Source organism: Chelon labrosus (genome assembly GCF_963514085.1).
Source record: "Chelon labrosus genome assembly, chromosome: 19".
Taxonomy (NCBI): domain Eukaryota; kingdom Metazoa; phylum Chordata; class Actinopteri; order Mugiliformes; family Mugilidae; genus Chelon; species Chelon labrosus.
In genome coordinates this window covers 17,128,252-17,149,907 of record NC_140352.1, presented here as the reverse complement: position 1 = coordinate 17,149,907, position 21,656 = coordinate 17,128,252, and the positions used below count along the sequence as shown (strand labels likewise).

Here is a 21,656-nt window from a genome sequence, read left to right as displayed (position 1 = left end):
CTCACATGCTAATGTGTTGGTCGCGTCTTGCTTGGCACACTGAAGCTACACCTCTTCAAATCGCAATTCACTGGGTAGAAGCAGCAGTCAGGACGGCGACAGTAGCTTAAGCTGAAGGTTTACGACATTGTTGCTATCCCCATGTCTATGTGGCATAAAAACTAGAGCCAGCAGACGATTAGCAGCTCTTTCCAAAGTAGAAAGACTTCGCCTAGAAACCACGTCCAAAGCTTACTGGACGTTGTATGTAGCTGCCTTCAAATGGAACTTGTGACCTTGTGGTTACAACATGGGCAGTGATGTAGACAAAACACTCGGCAATGAAATGGTAGCATCACCTGTAAGTCGTGAGAACTCCCCTGCTAGGTAGCTGTTGGTGTCCAGAGGCTGCAAAGCTAACAATCAGCCAGCTAAGGTAGGCTAACCAGGTGACTTGATGTAAGAAATGCAAAGGATGACGCTGTTGGGAATATCATCATTTTCCTTAAACATATTATACAGTTCCTCAGATAATATATGAACTACCAACTTCCACCAAAACTTTGGCAAACACCTCATCACCCGTAGATTTAGTCCTTTCCAAAAATGTTAACGTTACATGAAGCTGTGAGTACAACAAGAAGGGGCTGTTCATGCGAACACTTAATTTGCTCGTCAAGTTGCTCCAATTGGGTTTGGTTCAAATAAGTGGCAGTTGTTTCCTACCTTTACGCCAGCTGTAGCTTCATATCTAACACACAGATTCGTCTAAGGGTGCTTTTGCACTAGGGTCGTTGCTGCAAAACCAGGAACATTGATTTGGTCTGGTGTGAACACAGCGATCGCACTCCGTTCCGTAACGAATGCACCGACCTGAGCCCAGTTAGAGAGGGTGGTCTCAGCGTGATTGTAAGCGGTTTGTTTGAAGTGTGAACACGCGTTACCTATGATATAATTATATTACCAAGCAGTTTATCTGATATCTGATACAGAGGGGTGTGGTGGCACACTGCTGCTCTTTCGGAGATGTGTAGCATAAACTAATCTGGATCAAACTGGACATGTTGTTATAAATACAGAACTCTGGTACATGAGCCACAGAACAGCAAGAAATGACAGTGCCACACGCTCGCTGCCTATGAACCACTAATGAATGAAAAATTGTAACAATATTGTATTATTCACTCCCTGAATCAGAATGAAATATAGACAGAAAACAGCCAAAGAAAGCGAGCAGCCGTACGTCCCAAACTCCTGCACTACATCTTTAAGAGTAGGTATAAAAATGTCTATTAAAGCATCCACTGTTAGTGTCAGAATGTGGGTGAACATCATTAAAGAAGGGAATTAACATTTTCCTCAATGGCGTGGATCAAAGAAAACTAGCTGTAGATATAGTAGAGGCTTTACTGTCACTCCAACAGGCTATGAGCCTAAAAGACAAACCCAGGGATGGAACCTCAGCCGTGCTTTTCCTGCCTGTTTGAACGCAAGGACAGAAGCTGAGCTTCAAACAGAGCCGGAGCTGGAGTGATGCCTCACAGATAACTACCTACAGCTCTGTCATTTTCTCTTTCACAGCCTCTCTTTGCTTGTTTTTGTGGCTCGTGTGTAGGTTCACTAGCTGATGCTCCTCTTTCCCGCTCTGACACTGTGCAATCAGATGTGACATGCTGAGGGCTCGAATGACAGCCGGGAAGACAAGGTCACACAGTCACCTACTTTTAACGAAGGGTATGTACAACTCCTTGTGACAGGTCTGTACTGTGCAATAAAAACACATTCATACACTGTATACAGACCTTGGGCACGCGTACACCTTCATTCACTTACGTACACACACAGATATACACACTCCAACACAAGGCAGAGCAGGAGGGTTTTGCAGACAGGGCCTTTTCTCGTGGCTGCACAATCTCAGAAGCAATTGCCTATTAAAATTTCATCCTTCCCATCTCAGAATGTTTAGGAAAAGATTATAACTACCGGGGAGGTAATTAAGCCTGCAAATGGTGAACTGAGTCGTGAATACAGAGTACTGTGTACGTTGTGTAAGCGTATGTGTGTGTGTATGTTTTGTCTTAATAAACTAAAATATAATGCTGCCAGCCCAGGGCTCTTTGAGTCTGATACCTAAAATGATCACATACACATAGAGCTGTATTGTGAGTGCTTTATTGGTCTGGAGGTGAGGCTCAGCGTAATAATGCATGAGCGTAACTACCTTTTTCTAATTCACAACCATCCTATTCATAAGCAAATGTAGCACCAATTATATTAGCAGATCAGTTTATAGTGATACAAACTTCGATGAAAGTTGATTTCAGAGTTGTTTCCAGACTTTTTTACGTCACCTCAGCCTCGATAGGGCTTTAATATTGAACATATGACGTGTGACTTTGAACAGCGACGGCCGCCATCAGGCTGGATGGCATCATTTGACTCCTATTACCCATTCTCTCTATCCCCTCTGTTTTCTCGCTCAAGCCTTTGTCCCGTCCGCTCTTTGATGCCGAGAGTGAAGAGGCGCGGGATTTTTTTGCAGCCTTTTAAGGATTCAAACAAAGTCCCGGGGTTTTGAGACGACATGAAAGTCTGCAAGCCTGCCCGCTGGGGAATTCGTGGGCTGGCTGCTTCGCATAGCAACCGCGGTGTCCGTTTTTAATGTGTAGTAGGTTCCGGGGGGGGGGGGGGGGGGGGGACGCATTGGGGTCCCCCGCGCATAAGAAAACGCAAACCTCAGTCAGCTTATTTATTACTAATTGATACTGTTTGCTTCTGAGTTGTGGTGTGATAATGATTTCTCAAGGAAACCCAGCAAAGCATGGATTAAGTGGTGCACTTGCTGTCCCTTACGTCTGTTAACAAATACACTAAATAGGCTACTTATAGGTAGTAAAACATCTGTGGTGTCTCCTTCAGAGGCAAATGACATTCTGACAGTCTCTCAAGACCTGAAGGAATTTTCTCCCCTTATGCAAACAAGCAGAGATCTGCCAGAGCAGATTCATTGATGCTAGTAATAGGTCAATCTGGCCATAAGCTATAATCAATATGTGGTTTGCACTAAAAATAGATTTTCCAGCACATTCCTGCGCTATATCTGAACAGGCCTCCTTCCTGCATGCAGGCGTGTGCACCACTGGCCCCTGTAACCCGAGCACTTATCTTTACATTGCAATTACCACTCTCTTTACTCTTCTCCTCCTTCGCATTCGCAGTGACACTCTCAATGAAGAAGATCACCTTCCCCCCCTTCCCCCGTTTTCACTCTATTTATCTTCTGTTAATCACTTAAAATAAGAATAACACGCGCGCATGCGGAAAAATCCATATCTCATTCCTCTCTCCTCTCCCACGGCCGTGATGAATCGCCTCCCTCGCCGACGGAGGGACCCGTGAACCAATCAGGTGCCTGTCGAGGAGGATCCTGTCAGATCACAGAGGTTAATAACATTCCACATGATTACCCGCAAGCCTGAGGATGAGGAGGTTCAGAGGGAGCAGGTTCCGCATTGCAAATAATAAGCGCTATTTCACAGCAACGTCCTCCTGCTCACTTAGGTGATAGGCCGGCCTCGCTATCTCATCACTCCCACAGTGCCACAGTGAGGAAAAGGGGGGCGGGGGGGGGGGGACTTGAGTGGACCCTGACACCTACTGAAAGTGTTATTTATCTCATTTCACGGTAGCATGTCTTTGAGGCAACCCCCACCTCACTTAAAAAAAACAAATCAAACCTTTTTTAATGAATGCAACCTTTCTTCCCCCCCCCCTTTTTCACGAGATGCGCGCTTGTAGCGATGTTGATGGTGTCTGTGGGTGTAGTGCTTCACGCTGAGTAGGGTTATGTCACTTTGTCGCTAGCCAGGGGAGATGGTGAAGGGCTGTATGGTTATCACATTCTCACAAATAGAATTAGTCATCCAGTCGCTTCCTTAACCGAACACTTCCTGGTTCCCGGTGAATGGACTGAAGCTGCAAAGCAAACGCTGGTGGAAGAGGAAAGAAAGCTAATTTGGGGACGACACCAGCACTGAAATCCGTGTTGCATTTGCATAACAAAATTGAAAAATAATCTGATTCAGCGGCTAATCTTTTTAGTTTCAACAAAAGTGGAACTTTAAAACTGAATACAAGGTTGTAAACTTTGCGCCATTCACATATGCAGTGCAGTAGCTTGATAGTAACACAAGAAAAGAGGGAGAGGCTTCATCGGACACGCTGTCCGTGTTGAATATCAGTGTGTTGGCACAAGAAATATGGACAGGAGGTGCAACTTTGAGACTTTGAGAGAAGCTCATCACCGCGTACTGACTGTTTCCCTGCATGCATCATGTGTTCATAGGTATGCCCTGGTCTGCACACATTTGTGGGTTTTTTGTGTGCACATTCATCTGTACTCATTCTTCAGTGTTAAAAACACAAAGAGGCTTGGTACTGTAGCAGCCCACGGTGCACAACAGAAATAGACGGCATTCATGCACTTTGAATTATACCCCCACGACCACCACCGCCACCACCACCACCACGCGCAAACACTCTGCCGCCACCGCCGCCACTTCTTTCGCCGACTCACACACATACTCCCACTTTCCTCTTTCTCTCTGTCATTATACCATGTGGGCACGAACCAAAATAAAGCAGTGAATAACGGCTGGATTTGAAAAGCAGGCAAGAAAAGGCAGGCAGATATTCTCTCGCTGTTATGAAATGGATGGATATCTGGCCGGTGCGAGATAAAACAAAACCCAGCGCTGTCATTTGAAACAAAATAGGAACAAGCCTGCAGGGATGTGTGCTTTTTTTTTTTTTTTTTTTGTCTCCCAGTGCTTATGCTGTTTGAAGATCTCACAACCTCATCAAACATCAACCCCGCCGGCTTTAAAACATTTGAGACCAACTGAGACGACTGACTTAATCTCAGGCTCTCGCATCCTTTCATCAATCTTCAGGAGGACCTTTGACACCAGCCTGGATACACTCCCTTTAAATAAGCAGCTTCTTGCTGACACACTCCCCGCCTGAACTTCCTGCTTTAAGCTGCATAGGGTCGCACACAGTTCAGACAGCAAGGAGCTGTCTAAAACTGCTGGAAAACAAATAAAAACTCACGAAGGTTTGTGGCCCTGGAAACATAGTGCTGGGAGTGCATCCCAAGGGCCTCCTCCCCCCGATACTGCTCACCTGGACACCCGCCCTGCAGCACACTGGCGACGGCCCTGTCAGACAGAGAGAAAGGAAAGGAGAGAGTGAGAGAGAAAGAGGGAGAGAGGGGGAGACGGATGAGGAACTGTGCACAACATGGTTAATTTAATTATTCAGTTGGGCTGCACTGGTGCATATTATCTTCTCGTGAAACTGTGAAGTGCAGCTAACTGGGAGGGGGAAAAAAGGAAATTCCCGCTTGAATGGAAAAGATTTTTTTTTCTCCATTTGTCCTGTTTTCGGTGCAATCGTCGCGCACACCACCTATTGAATTACGCTACGAAGGTGTGGAGGAAAATCAGTGATCTCCAGTCAGACAGATAACACAATGGAGCGCAGTGCCGCGTTACTCTAGTGAAAGAAAACGCCCCCGCCAGACTAGAGAAGAGTAGCTCACGTAATGTTAAGCCATATCACAATGGACAGATAGACTGAAGTGGACGGGGCATGCCATCTCCAGCCACGTCCATGCAGAATCTGGACGCGGAAGATGTGAGACATGAGTTGCTCCGGTTACCCAGAGACCTCAGCCAGTGTGTGAAACATAGCCAGATCGGTGTGTTTGAACCAAGTTGAAGTTTATGTGTTTTGTATATTTCATTATATACTTCTGATTTGCACGGGAGCAGCAGAAAAAGAGGAGAAGGACACGTTGCGCGCTCCAGATCACTGCGTGCGTAGGCTACTATGGCAAGTCTCTTTGTAAACAAGCACGCTGAGAGAAGCAGGGAGAGAGAGAGAGGGGGAGAGAAGGAGGGAGGTAGGCCGAGAGAGAAAGAAAGAGAGAGGGAAAGAGACTCACCTGGACATGTTCTCTCTTTGGGGTCGGTGCGCCTTTTCCAGCCCCAGTTTAGTGAAAATCCCCACAAGAGCCATAATGGCCACTACTCCACAAATGATGTAAACAATTAAGTTCGTCTTGTCTTTGGTGCTGTCGACAATCTTGTTCATATTTTTGAACGACTGCTTCCCTGTCTTCATCCACACCGGAGCGTCATAATTTTTACAGCTGCTCTGGTCCAGCCGCGAGTGCTTGTAGGAGCAGCAGAAGCGGAAGCCACAGGTGCCGCAGCAGTACAGATAATTGCCCGTTTTGCAGATGAACGGCGGGTCCCACTGGCCCATCACGTCGAAGTAACCCCGACATTTGTCCTCCGTGTGCGGGGTCTCCTCGGACACGCTCTCCTCCTCCCTGGAGCCGTTGGAGGTGGCGATCATCACGAATCCCCCGAGCAGTCCTGGCTCCCCGTCAGCCTTGCACACGAGAGCCATAAGTTTGAGCAACAAGAAGCCGAGGAGAAAGTATTTGCCTCTCATTGTGCTTTCTCCTCCGTTCAACTTCACGCGGAAACGAAAAGACTTGGGGAGAGGGAAAAAGGCGCACAGTCATGATATGCTGAAAAGTCCAGAAACATACATCCGAATGGCAACGCACCGTCATCCGCGCCGATGAACATCTTTCCTAACATACCATCATCTGAAAAAACAAAAACAAAAACAAAAAAAACAAACAAAAAAAAAAAACGCGTAGAATAAAAACAATCTTCACCGGACTGAACTTGATTTAACCTGTTTTCCAAAGCGCGCTCTCTGCTGCGCATCTATAAGGTCTCTCCAGAATGGATGGACGGTGCAGGCTCAGATTTCGCGTATTCAGGAGTGCATCACTTTACATAGGCTATCCATCGGTGCGCTATTACGCACAGGAGTAGGCAGAGGCTCAAGCCACACCGAGGATGAGAGCGCAGTGAGCGAATAGAAGAGTCGAGGGTGGGAGCGCCTGGTGCGCAAAGGAGAGGAAGAGGAGGAGGAGGAGGAGGAGGAGGAAAACAGGGGGAGGGAGTGAGACTGCGAGGGCCGTGGACAACGAGAGAGAGAGAGAGAGGGAGAGAGAGAGAGAAGGAGATAGAGGGGGAGTTTTTATTGTGAAATATTATGATAAAAGCCCCGAAAAACGCACACCACTATTCTGTTTTGAGAGGGAAGCCGTGGGAGTCACTTGCCACTTGGTGCACATCCAGTCGTAGGTTGCCATTGTTTGAGAAATCCTGGAATCACAAGTAGCTTAATGTGTTGCAATAGGTAGTGGCTGGCTGGGCTTCTACTGTCAAGGGATACACTTTGAAATCACCAAAAGGTGAGGAGCCGTGGATCCCACGGGACTTTCTCCAAAACAGGCTCTTAGCCCTCAGTGCTTAGTAAGACTCAGTCCTGATTCAAATGCTGTGATAGCCAAGTGACACAACCACACACTAAGACAAGAAATGCCATATTTGTAACATGGTAAACAGAAAAATGTATCTCGTCAAAAAAATAATGGATAATAGAAAACGACTAAAAGCATATATGTTTTAAATGGCTCATTAACAACTTAACATGAAGGCACGATATTTTGCAAACAATAGGAGGTGTTATATTTATTGACTAACTGAAGTCATTCAAATGCAGTTGTTTATGTCAAACAGATGCTGTGAGGGAGAAAATAACACCTTAGCTGCGTTGACTGAAGTGGAACTGCAGTAGGCAAAAATATCCAAAAACCTAAGTCCAGTTCTCCTGCAAGTCATGACTGACTTGTGATGATTCATCTTGTGGGAAGCGCATGCAACTTGTCCTCATTCAAATATTCACCCATATTAAAGCAACCAGACACACATTTTGTGTTCACCTATAAACAGGAAGGATGCCTTACTGGGCCACAATGAGCTCTCTCCATGGTGCTGAAAGCACCCAGCCTCTGTCCAAGGTCCTTCTCTTAGTGTGGACAAGGAGCAGTGGGCGATGACAGCGTTTAGAAACTAAGCACACGTTCAGTTTCTAAAGGCTTATCCTTGGGAGGGAGCTGATACATTTTGGTGATGAGAGACCATCAACCTGTTGTAACGATTTTATTTTTTTTTAACAGCATATATGTATAATCTCACTTGACATTTCATTAGGGCACACTGGTGAAAATGAATACACTCTAATATACAGTTGCCCATAAAGTTTGAATAATTTTCAGACACTCCTCTTTTTATTCCTATTGATACATGTCAGTTATATGTTTGGAAGAGACTGATCAGTAAAGTTTTGAGAAGATATGCACTTTATCTATCAAGAATAAATTATATTTTCACAATCATTTCACAAGGAGAGGTAATATATATATATATATATATATATATATATAGATAGATAGATATTTTTTTTTTTAATCCAATTCTATGGGCAACAGTGTATAACAGTCCTGCACTAACTCTTAGCTTCATGAAGGTTACAGAGAGATTGAACTGTGTTTTCATTTTGGAGGGTGTAAATCTGAACTGTGTTGCACCAACACATGTTTCTGTTCTATTTCTATTCTAGCCACAACAGAAAGACATTTGTGTTTAACCCAATCCAGTTTAACAGCACCGCAATCTACACCCGCCAAAATCATCATACAGTTGAATTATCACTTTTCTGACACTGTTTCAACTTAAACTGAAAAATAGAACAGCCACGAATTGGGATTTAGTGCAGGATTGGCCATCTTGCAGTAGTTTTAAATAGTGTACCTAATGTTTTGGCTAGTGATTGTAACTGTGGTTTGTGAATTAAAATGATGATGAGCATAGGTGTGGATCCTCCTAACAGGACGCCCTGTGCTCAATGAAATACGGAAGAGTATTGCTGCCACACTGTAGAAAAAAAAAAGGCTCAATATTATGTAATTACATGAAAGTTTCTTGTTATAACATGATATTTTTCACGTTTTAACAAGATAAGTATCACGTTATTACATGAAATTATCACGTTATTACATGAAATATCACGTTATTTCATGATAATGATATTTTCACGTGAAAATATCATTATCATGAAATAACGTGATAATTTCACGAAATAACGTGATACTTATCTTGTTAAAACGTGAAAAATATCATGTTATAACAAGAAACTTTCATGTAATTACATAATATTGAGCCTTTTTTTTTCTACAGTGTGGCAGCAATACGCTTCCGTACTTCCGTAATGAAATCAGATAAGTAAATAAATTCAAAAGAGTAATTCATAAATGGTCCTGTTTGGTCTTAATTAAAATAATAAACGTTAAATCCTGCACGTGGTTTTGATGATCTGAAGTGCATACTTGCTGTTTAATTTTATTTTTTTTTTTTAACTTTTATTTTAGGAAAGTGTGCATGTAGCGGTCACGCTGGCGCCCGCTGCAGTGACAGTCACACAGGCTGTTTAATTGATCACCGATCCTCGGCAGCCTAAGCTAGCCGCAGTGACAGCTGGAGCGACGCGGCAGCTACACAACAACAACAACCCTGCTCGGAGGCTCTCTAGCGGGCTCACGGGTCACACGTCAGTTTCCCCGGTCCAGTCTGTAACCAGCGGATGCTATGGCTGAGAGGGAGGATATATTCCTCAGGGCAAAACATCGGACATTTAGCGGACTCACTGAAGGTAACCGACTGGCGTTAGCCTCTTTAGCCTCGCCGGCTAGCCAACTTCTCGGCTAACGCATTAGCTAACAGTGTCTTAACTCGGCTGTTACGCAAGTGTTTGTTGTTGGCTGGAGGTCGTCGGTCAGCGAGAACAAACACTGTCACTTGACAGCTTTTATGTTTACGTTTATTTACGTTAACCCGTTTCCGTGGGCGGCCATAGCCGGACAAGGTCGCTAGCTTGGTAGCGTTTATTTACAGAATTATCACTAGGCAGCGTTATCTGTTTTAGCAATGAATCATATCAGCACAGGAAGTAAATGCTGCGGTTGCTGGTGTTTGAAAAGTGCTCTATAAATACCAGGTGACACATATCATACTTTTCTGCAACTTAGTGTGTGGGGTAGTGAACGAAGTCGCACAAAACTTCACACTAAAAGTCATGTTTGACTGAAACTTCTCAGTTGTTATTCATTTGCAGCTAAATGTGACCACGTCCTTGAGCCTGGGACACCTTTTTTTCTTACAGTTTTGTCTCTATGGCCGAAAATTATGAGTTGAGTAAATTATAATTAGATGTTTTACTATTAAAATGTGTGGTAAAGCGCTGCAGCTGAGATATTCAGAGATTGAACACACAAGCACGGTGCTCAGCTGTGTGTGTGTGTGTGTGTTCTTCAGTTTCCACCCCTCAGGTCTGTTGGGTTTATTAGCACCCCCTGCTGGAAACCGGCTGGTATCAGTGAACTCATGAGAAGACCTCTTCAGTGTGAAGTTATTTGCCACAAAAGCATTTTAATCTGAAAAAAGGTGATTGGTTTAATTTTAAGTGCACCCTTTTACTCCTGAGCAAACGCACTGATTTGATCCTCTTCTCCATCACGGCCGCACGCAACTGCCGCCTCTTATCTCTCACCGCGGGAGCACTGGCAGCTTTTTATTTTTCATTTCTTTGTAGAATATTCACGCCCCTGCCTCCAGAGAGAAATGCTTTGGAACAAAAATATGTTCATTGTTCCAATAAAAAGTTTCCCGTGTATGCATGCGCGCACATGAATGCCCTTGGGTTTTTTTTGCATAGATTGCTCTGCAAAGAATAGCAGCTTACTGAGGTGTCTATTGTCAGGTAATGGAATTCCATATGAAAACATCTATAAGAGGCTGAGGCAGAGTTAGGAGGCGTCTGAGCTGCAAGCGCTCAAGATGTGCTGATGAATGTTTTTGAAGATAAAATTAGGCATATGCCACAGCCAGAAACTTAACTTTATGTTGCACTGATTCCTGCCAGCTGGTTAGATTCGAAACTCATCAGCAGTCCTCACTGTTTGCAGCGTAATTCATCATGCGTCCCTACTGGGTAGTCGTAAGTTAAAATCAAGGCGAGACTAGTTTGGACTGAAGGCTTTCTCGGGTAATTTGGTTGAAGAGATGATGATAGTTGTAAATGTAGAATGTGCTTCCCCTCATGATTTCATAAATGTCAATTACACCGAGGGGATCATTGTTAAGCTTTTACACGCCGCGTTCCCAGGAGCGAGACGCTCTTTGTCGCTCTTTTTTCTTTTTCCTATCGTTGCTCAAGTTTCTCTGGAGGACAGAATTATCACAAACTCATTTGGGTGAGAGATACGCGAAGAGCATGCTAAACACAGAGGATGCTGAACAGCTACTCGCCCCTGCTGAGTATGAGTAGGGGGGGATTTGTGCAGAATGCAGATGCAGACTCTCCACGGTGACAGCCGTGCATAGCTACAGTGCTTCTGCTTCCCTCGTCCTCCGGAAACTAAATGAGTGGAGCGGAACGCTGTTGTTTTACACCTGCCCTTAGCATCTGCCTATTTTCCAGCAACACAGAGACCCCATTACCGTGTGATTTTGCCAGTTTTTATCTCATGTTCTCCACGTCATACCTTGTCATTACCATCAGCCAAGTGTCTGCCTCTGTTCTTTTCATGGAAAAGCAGACACTGTTTGTCTAGTTAATGAATATTTGAGAGTGATTAGATTGCAGGGCCCTTCTGTTACATAATATCAGGATTATGTAAAACACTTGTTCTTTGCCATTCATTCTCTAACATGTAGCTCTTTGTTAATTATTTAGCATTGGTTGCTTATGGAGTGAGCCGGTCTTCAGTTGCCAGTCCTGAATCCCGATCGCGACGCTTTCAAGTGTTGTGCCGATTCCAAGAATGAATATAACGAGATTTCTGTGTAAAGCTTTCACAGCGGGGCTTACTCCACTAAATGACTAATGTTGTGATAACGCTTAATCCTTAAAGCTTTTACGGTTACACATATTACTACACACCTTTTTCTGTGAAAGCGTCCTGTGACTTAAAACAATGTTTGGATTCTGCAAAAAAAAAAAAACACCAAGCAGATAAATCAAATGGTCAGCTGCTAATGAAAGTGTCATTGCCATGTCATTATTGTTTCATAAAATCCTTAGATATTATGAGTCTTAAAAGTGATCTCTCGTTAGAAATCAGCCTTGCGAGACTCGCTTTGCATGAGTTCTCCTGCGAGACGAGATTAGCCCACATTTGAGGGAAAAGGCTGGAGTGTGGCGGCGTTTTGGATTTAAAAAGTATGACGACAGAGAAAAGCTGGACAAAAGCAAAGCATATGCAAGATGTGCAGACTAGAGGCAACATATTGTGGAAATACCACAAATCTCCAAAACTAATGATAACGTTATTTTTGCGAAAATGAAACGTGCCTTAATGAACTGAATTGAATCGTGATCTCAAACCGATTCAGGATATCAGTATTGACACCCAGCCCAACTCTCTCTACGGGATATAGCTCGTTTATTAAAGCTGTATTGATTGTTTAATACCAGAAGGTAGCGCAAGGAGACAGCAACATAACTCTTTGTTTATATTCGCTATATATTCCCTCACCTTTTAGCACTGTTTTTGTATCTACCAATGAGCCTGGAAGCTAACCGAACTTCCCCCGTCCACAAAATTCCTGTGGTCTGGAGTCACGCGCTGGGAACTGAATATGCTCCGGGCCAGTCAGACCTCTTGGGCAGACTTTCTGTGGTGATGGAACAATGAGAAACAAAGACGTAATCGTTCACATCATCAGTTGAATTTGTTAAGAACAAAATGACTCTGATTGGTTGTAGGACTATACGTTGAAACCTTCCCCAATAACGGATCCCAGTGGCGGGCTACCACACTCATATTGAGAACTGAGTCTGGCTGTGCTAGGCTAGGTGACAACTGCTTTTCGTAGTAAAAGGTTAAAGTTTAAAGTGGCAAAGTGGCACTTCTACCTCTGTTAACAATGACTCAGTTCCTTTAAGTGAACTAGTAAACATGCAGAAAAGCAGTACCTCCTCTAAGTAGAATCCAGATGTCATTCATACACCTGTGTTTTCCCCACGGCAACAAGTCAAATTGTCAGCCATAAAAAAAAGGCCTTTTGCATAATGACCTTGGTAATAACCACCCAATGTCCCTGCTTGTCTTTTCTTGTTCTAGATGCACAGCGTGAGTGGACCGGACCGTTTTGCTTCATCCAAGCTGCAGACCCCCAGCTCGGGCTGATGAAGGCCTGGAGGGACGGCGACTGCGACGGCGGCGGAGACGAGTGGGCCGAGGAAGTGGAGCTCACTAAACAGGCCGTGGAGGCCGTTAACCAGCTCAGGCCGAGGCCGAGGTTCATGGTGCTCTGCGGTGACCTAGTCCACGCTATGCCAGGTAGGGTTGGAGCACAGAGGAGAAAGACGCTGCATTTGACGCTGTAGGTTTAAAACATGTCAGTCTTTCACTTGGCAAGGTCTTCTGTAGCTTTGTTTGTCATTTATAATAAATTAAGGTGTTTAGGGAGAGCACAAAGTGAGTGCTTTGGGATGAAATGCTCTTTGAAGCACATTACCTTTACTGAGGTATAAATACGTGCTGAGTTCCGAGGCTTTGAACGAGACCACAAAAGCAAATGCTCACTATTAAAAACACACTGCAGAAGTGGGGAGAGGTTCCCAGCGGACTCATAACCATATGCACAGTAAAAACAGGATACTGCCCTCAACCACTGCGACTGCCAATTATTCGGTAATGTTTGAGGACATAATGTGAACTCACAGATGCCAGCTGCGTGAGATTTAACTCTCCTCAGCCATTTTTTTTTTAGTCAGACCCAATGATACAGCAGTGCTCCTGTGAGTGTTATTTTATTGCATGTGGTACCTCACTCAGGTTCGCGCAAATGCTGCCCTTATTTTAAAATGCATGAAATGGCGTTCCCAAATTACAGATAACGGCAAACTATTTGGAAACACAAGCTGTGATTTCACGCATTTCAAGCCTCATTGATATTTAACAGTTTGCATTTAATACCTCTGTGATTTGGAACAACGCTCGGCTTTGTGCTGGGACTGGAGGGAGAGCTGGAGTTATATCCAGGTTATTTCACCTTGTCTAAATACAGGAGATTATATTGTTTGTGGAGCAGTGAATGCACCGGGCAGAAGGGTTGCTGTGACCTTAAGCTTGACGGCGTTATTAAAAAAAGCATCAGATTCACTTTCTTCTGATGTTTCAATGTTATATTACTTTGTGGTGTGTCGAGGTCAGACGGATCAGCAGTTATTTGCACAGTGGCTTTTAGTTTTTGACCTTAGGCACAAAAGCTTCTCTGAAAAGGAGTTTTTAAGCCAATCTCAAATATATTTGTCGTAATAGTAAAACAAGGATGTTTCTGACTGAAACCCTTTTTTGTCTTTTGTAAACACATGTGCATTTAATCCATTCACTCGTACACACAGTGGTGAGCAAACTCAAAGCAGTCTGGCATTCGTGCGGATGCTATTTAGACATGTACCACCCACCTAGACCAGACCAGGCACCCCCACCCCATAGCAATAACACTCCTTGATGGTAGCAGCCATCCCCAGCAGGATGCAGCCTGACACAGGCACACACACAAACACTTTACAAACAACTCAAAAAAAACAAAACATGAAAAACAGCACAACGTGTTGACCTGGCCTCCAAATTCACTAGATCCCAAAGCCATCAAGTATCTGTGGGATGATCCACAGAGGACCCTCCCCTAAACCCATAGGACCCAAAGGCCCCCATTAACAACATCCTGTTCCCAGACACCACAGGACACCCTCAGAAGGCCCATGTCCATTCTCTGATGAGTAACATCTGTTTTGGAGGCACAAGGGAGACCTACACAATATAAGGAAGGTGGTCATAATGTTATGAAATTAACAACTCCTCTCTGTGTCAATTACTGCAGATTTCCAGATATGTTTTTAGCACAAGCAGGATTACTGACGCTCATCAGTCTTTAAAGAGAATGGAATATGTCTCATATATACAGTATATTGATTTATTTATTCTCTGCTGCCCAGTGAGTTAGGCCTAATCTAATTAATGCACTCTGTGAAGAACGTCGACTTTGGGAGGGTTCAGTCAAAGAATATTCCTCATTGAGGTAGGTTTGAACATTAGCCTTCTCTGTTTCCCAGCCAAAGCCTGTAAACAACTTATTCCCATATGACAGCAGCTGATATTTATCTATGAAAAGCAAAGGCCTTCTGGCTCTTCTCAGGCTGATGCTGATGAAGATTTTGGCTATTGATCGGACCAGACAGACTTTAAATTCCCGTCCAATTCTGAAAATCAATAAAAGCCAGCCACTGGTGTGTCTGCGGGTGCTGCAGTCGCGGGGAAGCTGGGAGGCAAAAAAGTTAGTCGACTGGCCTGTTTGTGAAGTCTAGGTGGTAAACATCAAACCTCCTGTGACAGCATGCAATATTTATCTATACAAAACACCTGGTTGCCTTCAAGCTGTTTGCAAGAAAGCAGTGTTTTGCGTTTTGTTGAAGATTACTAGTTGCATTTGGAGAATGTGAGGGGTTTTATTCCGTCATTTGTTTTTTTTAAATAGATTAGATTAGATTAGATTCAACTTTATTGTCATTACACATGTACATGTACAGAGCAACGAAATGCAGTTTAGCATCTAACCAGAAGTGCAATAGGCAGTAAGTGCACGTGGCATAAATAATAGCTATAAATACACATACATGCCAGCTCATTAGGTACACCAGTGAAAATAAATGCATTCTAGTGTAACATCCCTACACTTATCTGAGTTTTATAAAAGTCAGCATTTGTTTGCAATTACTGAGAGCGCAGTTGATTTAACTGCGTTTTCATCTTGGATAAGGGTGCTTCAACCAATTACCGACCGGTCATTATCCAATATTCTATCTAGAATAGCGAGGTTTCTGGTGCACACCCACATTGGATACACCAGATACACCAGTCGAGCATAACATTATGACCAGCTTCCCTTGTGCCTCCAAAACAGTGCTGATTCATCGGAGAATGGACATGGGACTTCTGAGGGTGTCCTGTGGTCTCTGACAACAGAATGTTGTTAGTGGGGGCCTTTGGGTCCTATGGGTTGAAGAGAGGAGCCTCTGTGGATCAGACTTGTTCCAGTGCATCCCACAGATACTTGATCAGTTTCGGATCTTGTGAATTTGGAGGTCAGGTCAACACGTTGTGCTGTTTTTCATGTTTTTTGGCTGCATCCTGCTGGGGATGGCCGCTGCCATCAAGGAGTATCATTGCCAAGTGGTGGGGGTGCCTGGTCTGGTCTAGGTGGGTGGTAAGTAATATCCACAGAAATGCCAGGTCCGAAAGTTTCCCAGCAGAACACTGTAATGTCACAAGATGGTCAATGTTACTTCACCTGTCAGTGGTCATAATGTTATGCCTGATTGGTGTGGTCTGCTTTGTGATGTCCTGGCTACTGGACTAGAGCAGCAGAACATAGCAGCCACCAGAGAAATTACCACAAACTGGCTCTATTATGTGTAATGCAAGCCAAGCATCACCACAGATGAACATCTACCTACTGGAGCCAGTTGTCCCTCGCAGTGAACAGCTGCATGTTTTTTGGCAGGACAACTGCTTTTCTGCTCCGGCCCAAGCAGCGAGAGTCTGCCTCTGTGCACTGTGCACAAGTGTCAGTAGTAGGCGACTTTCCAGCGTGGCAAGTCATATAGCAGACGAGAAGAAGACTGCTTTTCTTTACTTCTATTAGCCTCCTGGAGTTTAATTACAGAGAAAATTAGACTCTTTATTCTTTCTTTCAGCCTGCTGGAATTTAAAGGGGAAAAACGAGGAGACGGTTTTTTGTTTCTTCTCTTAGCCAACTGGAATTTATTTTTGCACCTTTTGTTTTGTGCACATTTTACTTTTTTTCTATTTTTTTAAGAATTATTTATTTTAAAACAGGAAAACAAGACTATATTTGTTATGTGTTAAAATTGGACTACTTTCTTCAGTATTCCTGAGAAAACACGTTGCAGTGATGTTTTTGTTACTCTTTTTTTGGAACCACATTCATATAATTGGGTCAAAATAATTAATTTTGAAGAGGCTTCAGACAGACCCGGTGATTGGTATCAGAGTAGTGCTTCCCGTCTGAGCACCCCTAATTTTGAAAGCTGTTTTTTGTAATGCTATTGAATTGCACTGTGCTGTACTGACACGTTTTTATTATTTTGACAACCCCATATCGATCATATCTAAATAACGGTAAACACCTTTGTGTTTAACAGCACCACAAATCTACATCCCCCAAAATGATCACACAGTTTAATTACCACCTTTCTGATGCTGTTTCAACGTGATGGGGGATTTAGTGCAGGACTATTATATTAGAATGCATTCATTTTTAATTAGTGTTCCTAGTGAACTGGCAAGTGAGTGTGTGTTCGTTGGTTTCTGTCCATCAATCTCCTTCTGGGAGTTAGACATGTTAGATGTGATGGAACCATGACAGCGAGCCAGCTTCTTTTGTCACAGTGGCAGCTGGTTTCCCCGGTACACCAGATGCTTCCACTGTTTAGCCAGATATATTGAATAGAAGCGGGTTTGAAAATAGCTGGTCACCTCCAGAAATGGCTGGTCGTGTAAACCAAATAATTATTTTGCGTCTCATTTCCCACCTTGTTTGGAACCGGCACGCTGTGTTTGACTCATGCTGTGTTCAGACGCGTCTGTCTCTCTGTTTCAGTAGAGACAGATAAGTGATGATTAATAGAACATAACCTGTAAATATAGACCTACCAGTTGGTAAAATAAACGCGCATTATAAATCCGTAGACAACGTGTTCTTCTGTACAAGACCCTGTGTTTTGTCAGATTTTATTATTGAAGTAATTGGAATGACTTGAAATGAGTGACTGTGGCTTGTTTCTCTATGTCCAGCTGCCTGATTTCATAACAGCGTACGAGAAACGGGCTGGCAGGACCCACTGCAGAGAAATGTTCAGCAAAAGAGCCGCAAGCTACCAACCAATGCAAACTACCTTTGCATGACAATTATGGGCCTAGCATGAGGTGCCTGACTCGATGATTGGCCTCAAGGAATGGTCACAGAAAGAGAAAAGAAGTCAGCAGGTGAAGCTGTCTCCCCCCATCTCTGCATGTCCTCTCTTCCTCAGTGCTCTGTTGACATATTTGATTGGATTATGATGAAATTTTCACTGGGCTTGATCCTGATGCCGAGGCACAAGATTAAACAGAAATATAATATTTAGTTATACGTGGTGCAGTATGTCATCTGTAAAATGTCCTTGGCTCTCTGTTTCTAAAAATTTGACTCAAGGCAAACTATTCATATTCAACACAGATTTGGCTTGGCTTAGTCACAGAGCAACTCTTGCTTTCCACATCCTTTCTGGGTCATAATGACCACCAATTTTAGCTGCACAGTCACAGTCGTGAACACCCCTGGATCCGTCTCTCCCGATCATCTGAGTGTCTTGTTGTAGGCGTCCGAGCATCCTCATCGTCTCCGTGACTGCTCCATTCATGCCAAAACATTTCCGCCGCCCATTTCCCCCCACAGTCTCCAGGTCTCTCCTCTGATCAGTCACACTTAGAGGTCCAAATTTGATCTGTTTCAAATGCAGGGGGACAGTAGATAGTGTCAGCATAGGGTTTAAACCGCAAAGCCTTTGGGACCTTTAAACGCTGCGGCGTCAACCCTTGTTACTGTCAGCCCCAGCAGAGCAGGTTGTGTGTGCCATCCTCATTACTCGCCACGGCCGTCACTTGCCTGGCAACTGGGCCGCCGCATCAGTGGGGAGGAGGGGAGAAGATATTATAGCCGGAGCTGCTTCTTCCGTCTCTCGGCTGACATTTCCCCTTAAACTGTTTATTTACAATAGAGAATGAATGGGTGGCGGCCAGGGGAAGCTGGCTGTCAAACCGGCATTGTCAACACTGCTGCCTTTTGGCGACAGGAAATTGGCAACTGTATTCCTGTTCTCACAGATTTCACTCTCCATCTCTCCTCTCCGCTGTTCGCACGTTCTCCTTTTCTTTCGGCCTCTTTTCCCTGTCGTCTGTCGGTTCTCTTTAGCGAACAGCTGCGGTCACATGCCTCACCTTCATTTGCAAGTCTGCCACCACGCTCAGGTGCTCTGATTTAAAGTGCCCATTTGAATTACGTCTAGAGGTGGGCGATCAAAGGTTTGTTTTTGTAGTTCTCGAAGATGCATTAAAAAACAACAACGTCAGTCTTCTTTCAGGTATCCAATTTGAGATTTACAGCCAGACTTGGAGGCAGGAAAACTGTAAGCTGAGTAGTGATGTCTCCATTTTAATACAGTAAATCCTCTTCCTTATCAAAAACTTGTTACTGAAGTGGTGATTAGAGACAGTTATGCGCACAAGCTGGAGAGGAGCCCTGGTGGACTCACATTAATCTACAAGGAAAAACCCATTTCTTCAAATGAAACCATCTTCCACCAGGTGCACCAGGTTAGAAAAATGGTAAGTAAGCGCGAGCAGGTGTTTGCTCCCACAACATCCCATCATCCAGACCTTTACAGATGGAATGGTCTTCAATCGCAATACCCTGTCTCCTCTCCAATCCGAGCCGGCCCCCAAGAGACGCTTTCTCATCTCGAGAACTTCGCTCAATCTTTGCTCTCTTTCTCTCCCTGTCACTGCCGCTCCCTCCCTCAATTTCACTTTCTGGCTTCTTTCTCTCACTTACTTTCAAAGCTGACAAATGAAGAGGATAAAGAGTGGGGAGGGGGTGGGCAGCAGAGGGAGGAGGTGAGGTGGGGGAAAAGAGCGAGATAGAGAGCTGATTAGATTAGAGAAACACGCTGGACTTGACACTCTCCTAATGAGCACTACAAAGGCTTCAAGCTGTGTCTCTGGGGGTATGTGAGGGATGTAACGCATGATACAGCAGGGAGAAGTGTTTAAGTATGTGTGCGCATCTGCACGTGTGTAAGTCTCACGGAGGTGAAGGAGAGGTTGCCGTGGGACTTCTCTGTCCCCTCTCTGGAACCGTGGAGACCCGTTTAGTTGCAATTGAAGGAGGGGATAAAATGGGGCTCCCTGTGAGATTCTGAATCAAAGGAGATTTTGTAGGAGAGACTGCCTTGGGAAGATTTGTATTGGACATGTGGAAGCATTTGGATTTCTTTGGAGGTGGGTGGGTGAGTGGGGAGGCTTTGTGTGTTTACCAAATGATTCATCCAGTAGCTTGTGGGCTGTAATAGGTTTGTTTGGGGGTCTGGGACTACTAGCAATGCAGAAGTTTAGAAATGTCCACTTTCTTTGAGGCGTAGGAGAATCACCATTCACACAATGTAAAAATATCACTTTAAAGCCAATTTGTGGTTTCCGTGTTCAGGTGTGTGGATGGCGGCAGACAAACCCTTACCCCCAGGTGTCAAGACAGCAGAGCTATGGAATTTATTACCAAGAATAGAGATACAGTAGAGATGCATCACAACATACAGTACATGCGGCGCATAAAAAAGGAGCATCATGTTCTCAGCACATGCTCAAGTGGCGTGCTTGCTGTGTTGACAGTGTGTTCACATTATTGTAAATCCATCCTGATATTCACACAGTTCTGCTTTCAAGTGTGGCGATTCAGAACAGCTTTGCACTACTACTAATACTACAGAGTGCTTTATTTGCATTAATGCTAATACTACACTCATGTACTCTGCATGATGCTAAAAGAAGTATTTACAGTCACCATACCAACTTTTATACATAACCAGTCTACTGCTGTATAATTTAATACCGTGCAGAGCCAATGCAACAAGGTACACTTGTTGTATACATTAATGACAAAATCTCTGCAAACTTGTGATGTCACAGATCGGCTTTGACGTCATTGAAATCCACATGCACAGATACTCATTAAGTACATAGAGTTAGGTCCATACATGTTTGGACACCAGCACATTGCTGGTTATTTCAGGTGTTTTATCAAAATATTTTTAAGTCATAAAGTTATATAATCAACCTGAGCCATTTTTATACCCAGTCTCCTATTTTCTGAAGATCAAAAGGACAGTAGCTTCAAATCCTGCACAGGTGTGGGAGAGTCCCTCAATATTTCCTCATCAGTTAAGAAGATGAAAGGTTTGGACTTGATTCCAAGTGTGGCATTTGCATTTGGAAACTGTTGCCGCGTTCTCAGAACATGTGTTCAAAGGAGCTCTCGATGGAAGAGGAACATGCCAGTCTTATGCTTCAAAAACAAAAGAATCCATCAAAGAGGTAGCTGGAACATTTGGAGTGGCTGAAAGGCAACATAAAAATGCCTGGATGTCCACAGGAGACAGCAGTGGTAGATGATCTCAGGATCCTTTCCATGGAAAAGAAAAAATAATTTGCACAACAGCACGTCACACAGCATTAAGTGGATGCTGTGTGAATCATGGGCATTCATAGCACAGTATACTAGTGTTTATGCTGCTAGTGCTAGTGTTTATTGATGATGTGATGTGTATAGAAATGTACTTTCTGCTCAGATTTGGCCAAATGAGGCAAAGTTGATTGGATGTGTTCCACTGGACAGATGGACTATGACAGTGTGAAACATAAAGAGAAAGCGGCCACATTCAGGAAACCAGTTTGAGATGATTTCAGCTTTGTGAGATGGAGAGGTATCCAGCTGGAAGTAGCCATCAGAAGACGTGTACTCTGTGGCCATAAAGGGATGGACATGGTCAGCAGCAATATT

The 21,656-nt window shown here is 44.0% G+C and overlaps 2 protein-coding genes across 3 annotated transcripts in view; one reads left to right on the top strand and one right to left on the bottom strand.

The window, feature by feature from the left end:
• Nucleotides 1–6,504, bottom strand: part of shisa9a (shisa family member 9a) — a gene marked incomplete at its 5' end in the record, with an annotated part of 44,140 nt that extends 37,636 nt beyond the window's left edge. The window contains 2 exons of the mRNA XM_084567176.1: nucleotides 5,095–5,201; nucleotides 5,990–6,504. Coding sequence (XP_084423302.1) covers nucleotides 5,095–5,201; nucleotides 5,990–6,504 — 622 coding nt within the window. The remainder of the gene's footprint in view (nucleotides 1–5,094; nucleotides 5,202–5,989) is intronic.
• Nucleotides 6,505–9,427: 2,923 nt separating this feature from the next.
• Nucleotides 9,428–21,656, top strand: part of cpped1 (calcineurin-like phosphoesterase domain containing 1) — a 36,342-nt gene continuing 24,113 nt past the window's right edge. Inside the window, exons 1-3 of one of the 2 annotated variants that reach the window (XM_084567814.1) lie at nucleotides 9,428–9,624; nucleotides 10,087–10,161; nucleotides 13,097–13,315. In XM_084567814.1, the coding sequence (XP_084423940.1) occupies nucleotides 9,561–9,624; nucleotides 10,087–10,161; nucleotides 13,097–13,315 (358 nt within the window). In that variant the 5' untranslated portion in view covers nucleotides 9,428–9,560. The remainder of the gene's footprint in view (nucleotides 9,625–10,086; nucleotides 10,162–13,096; nucleotides 13,316–21,656) is intronic. The other variant, XM_084567815.1, reaches the window with a different exon arrangement.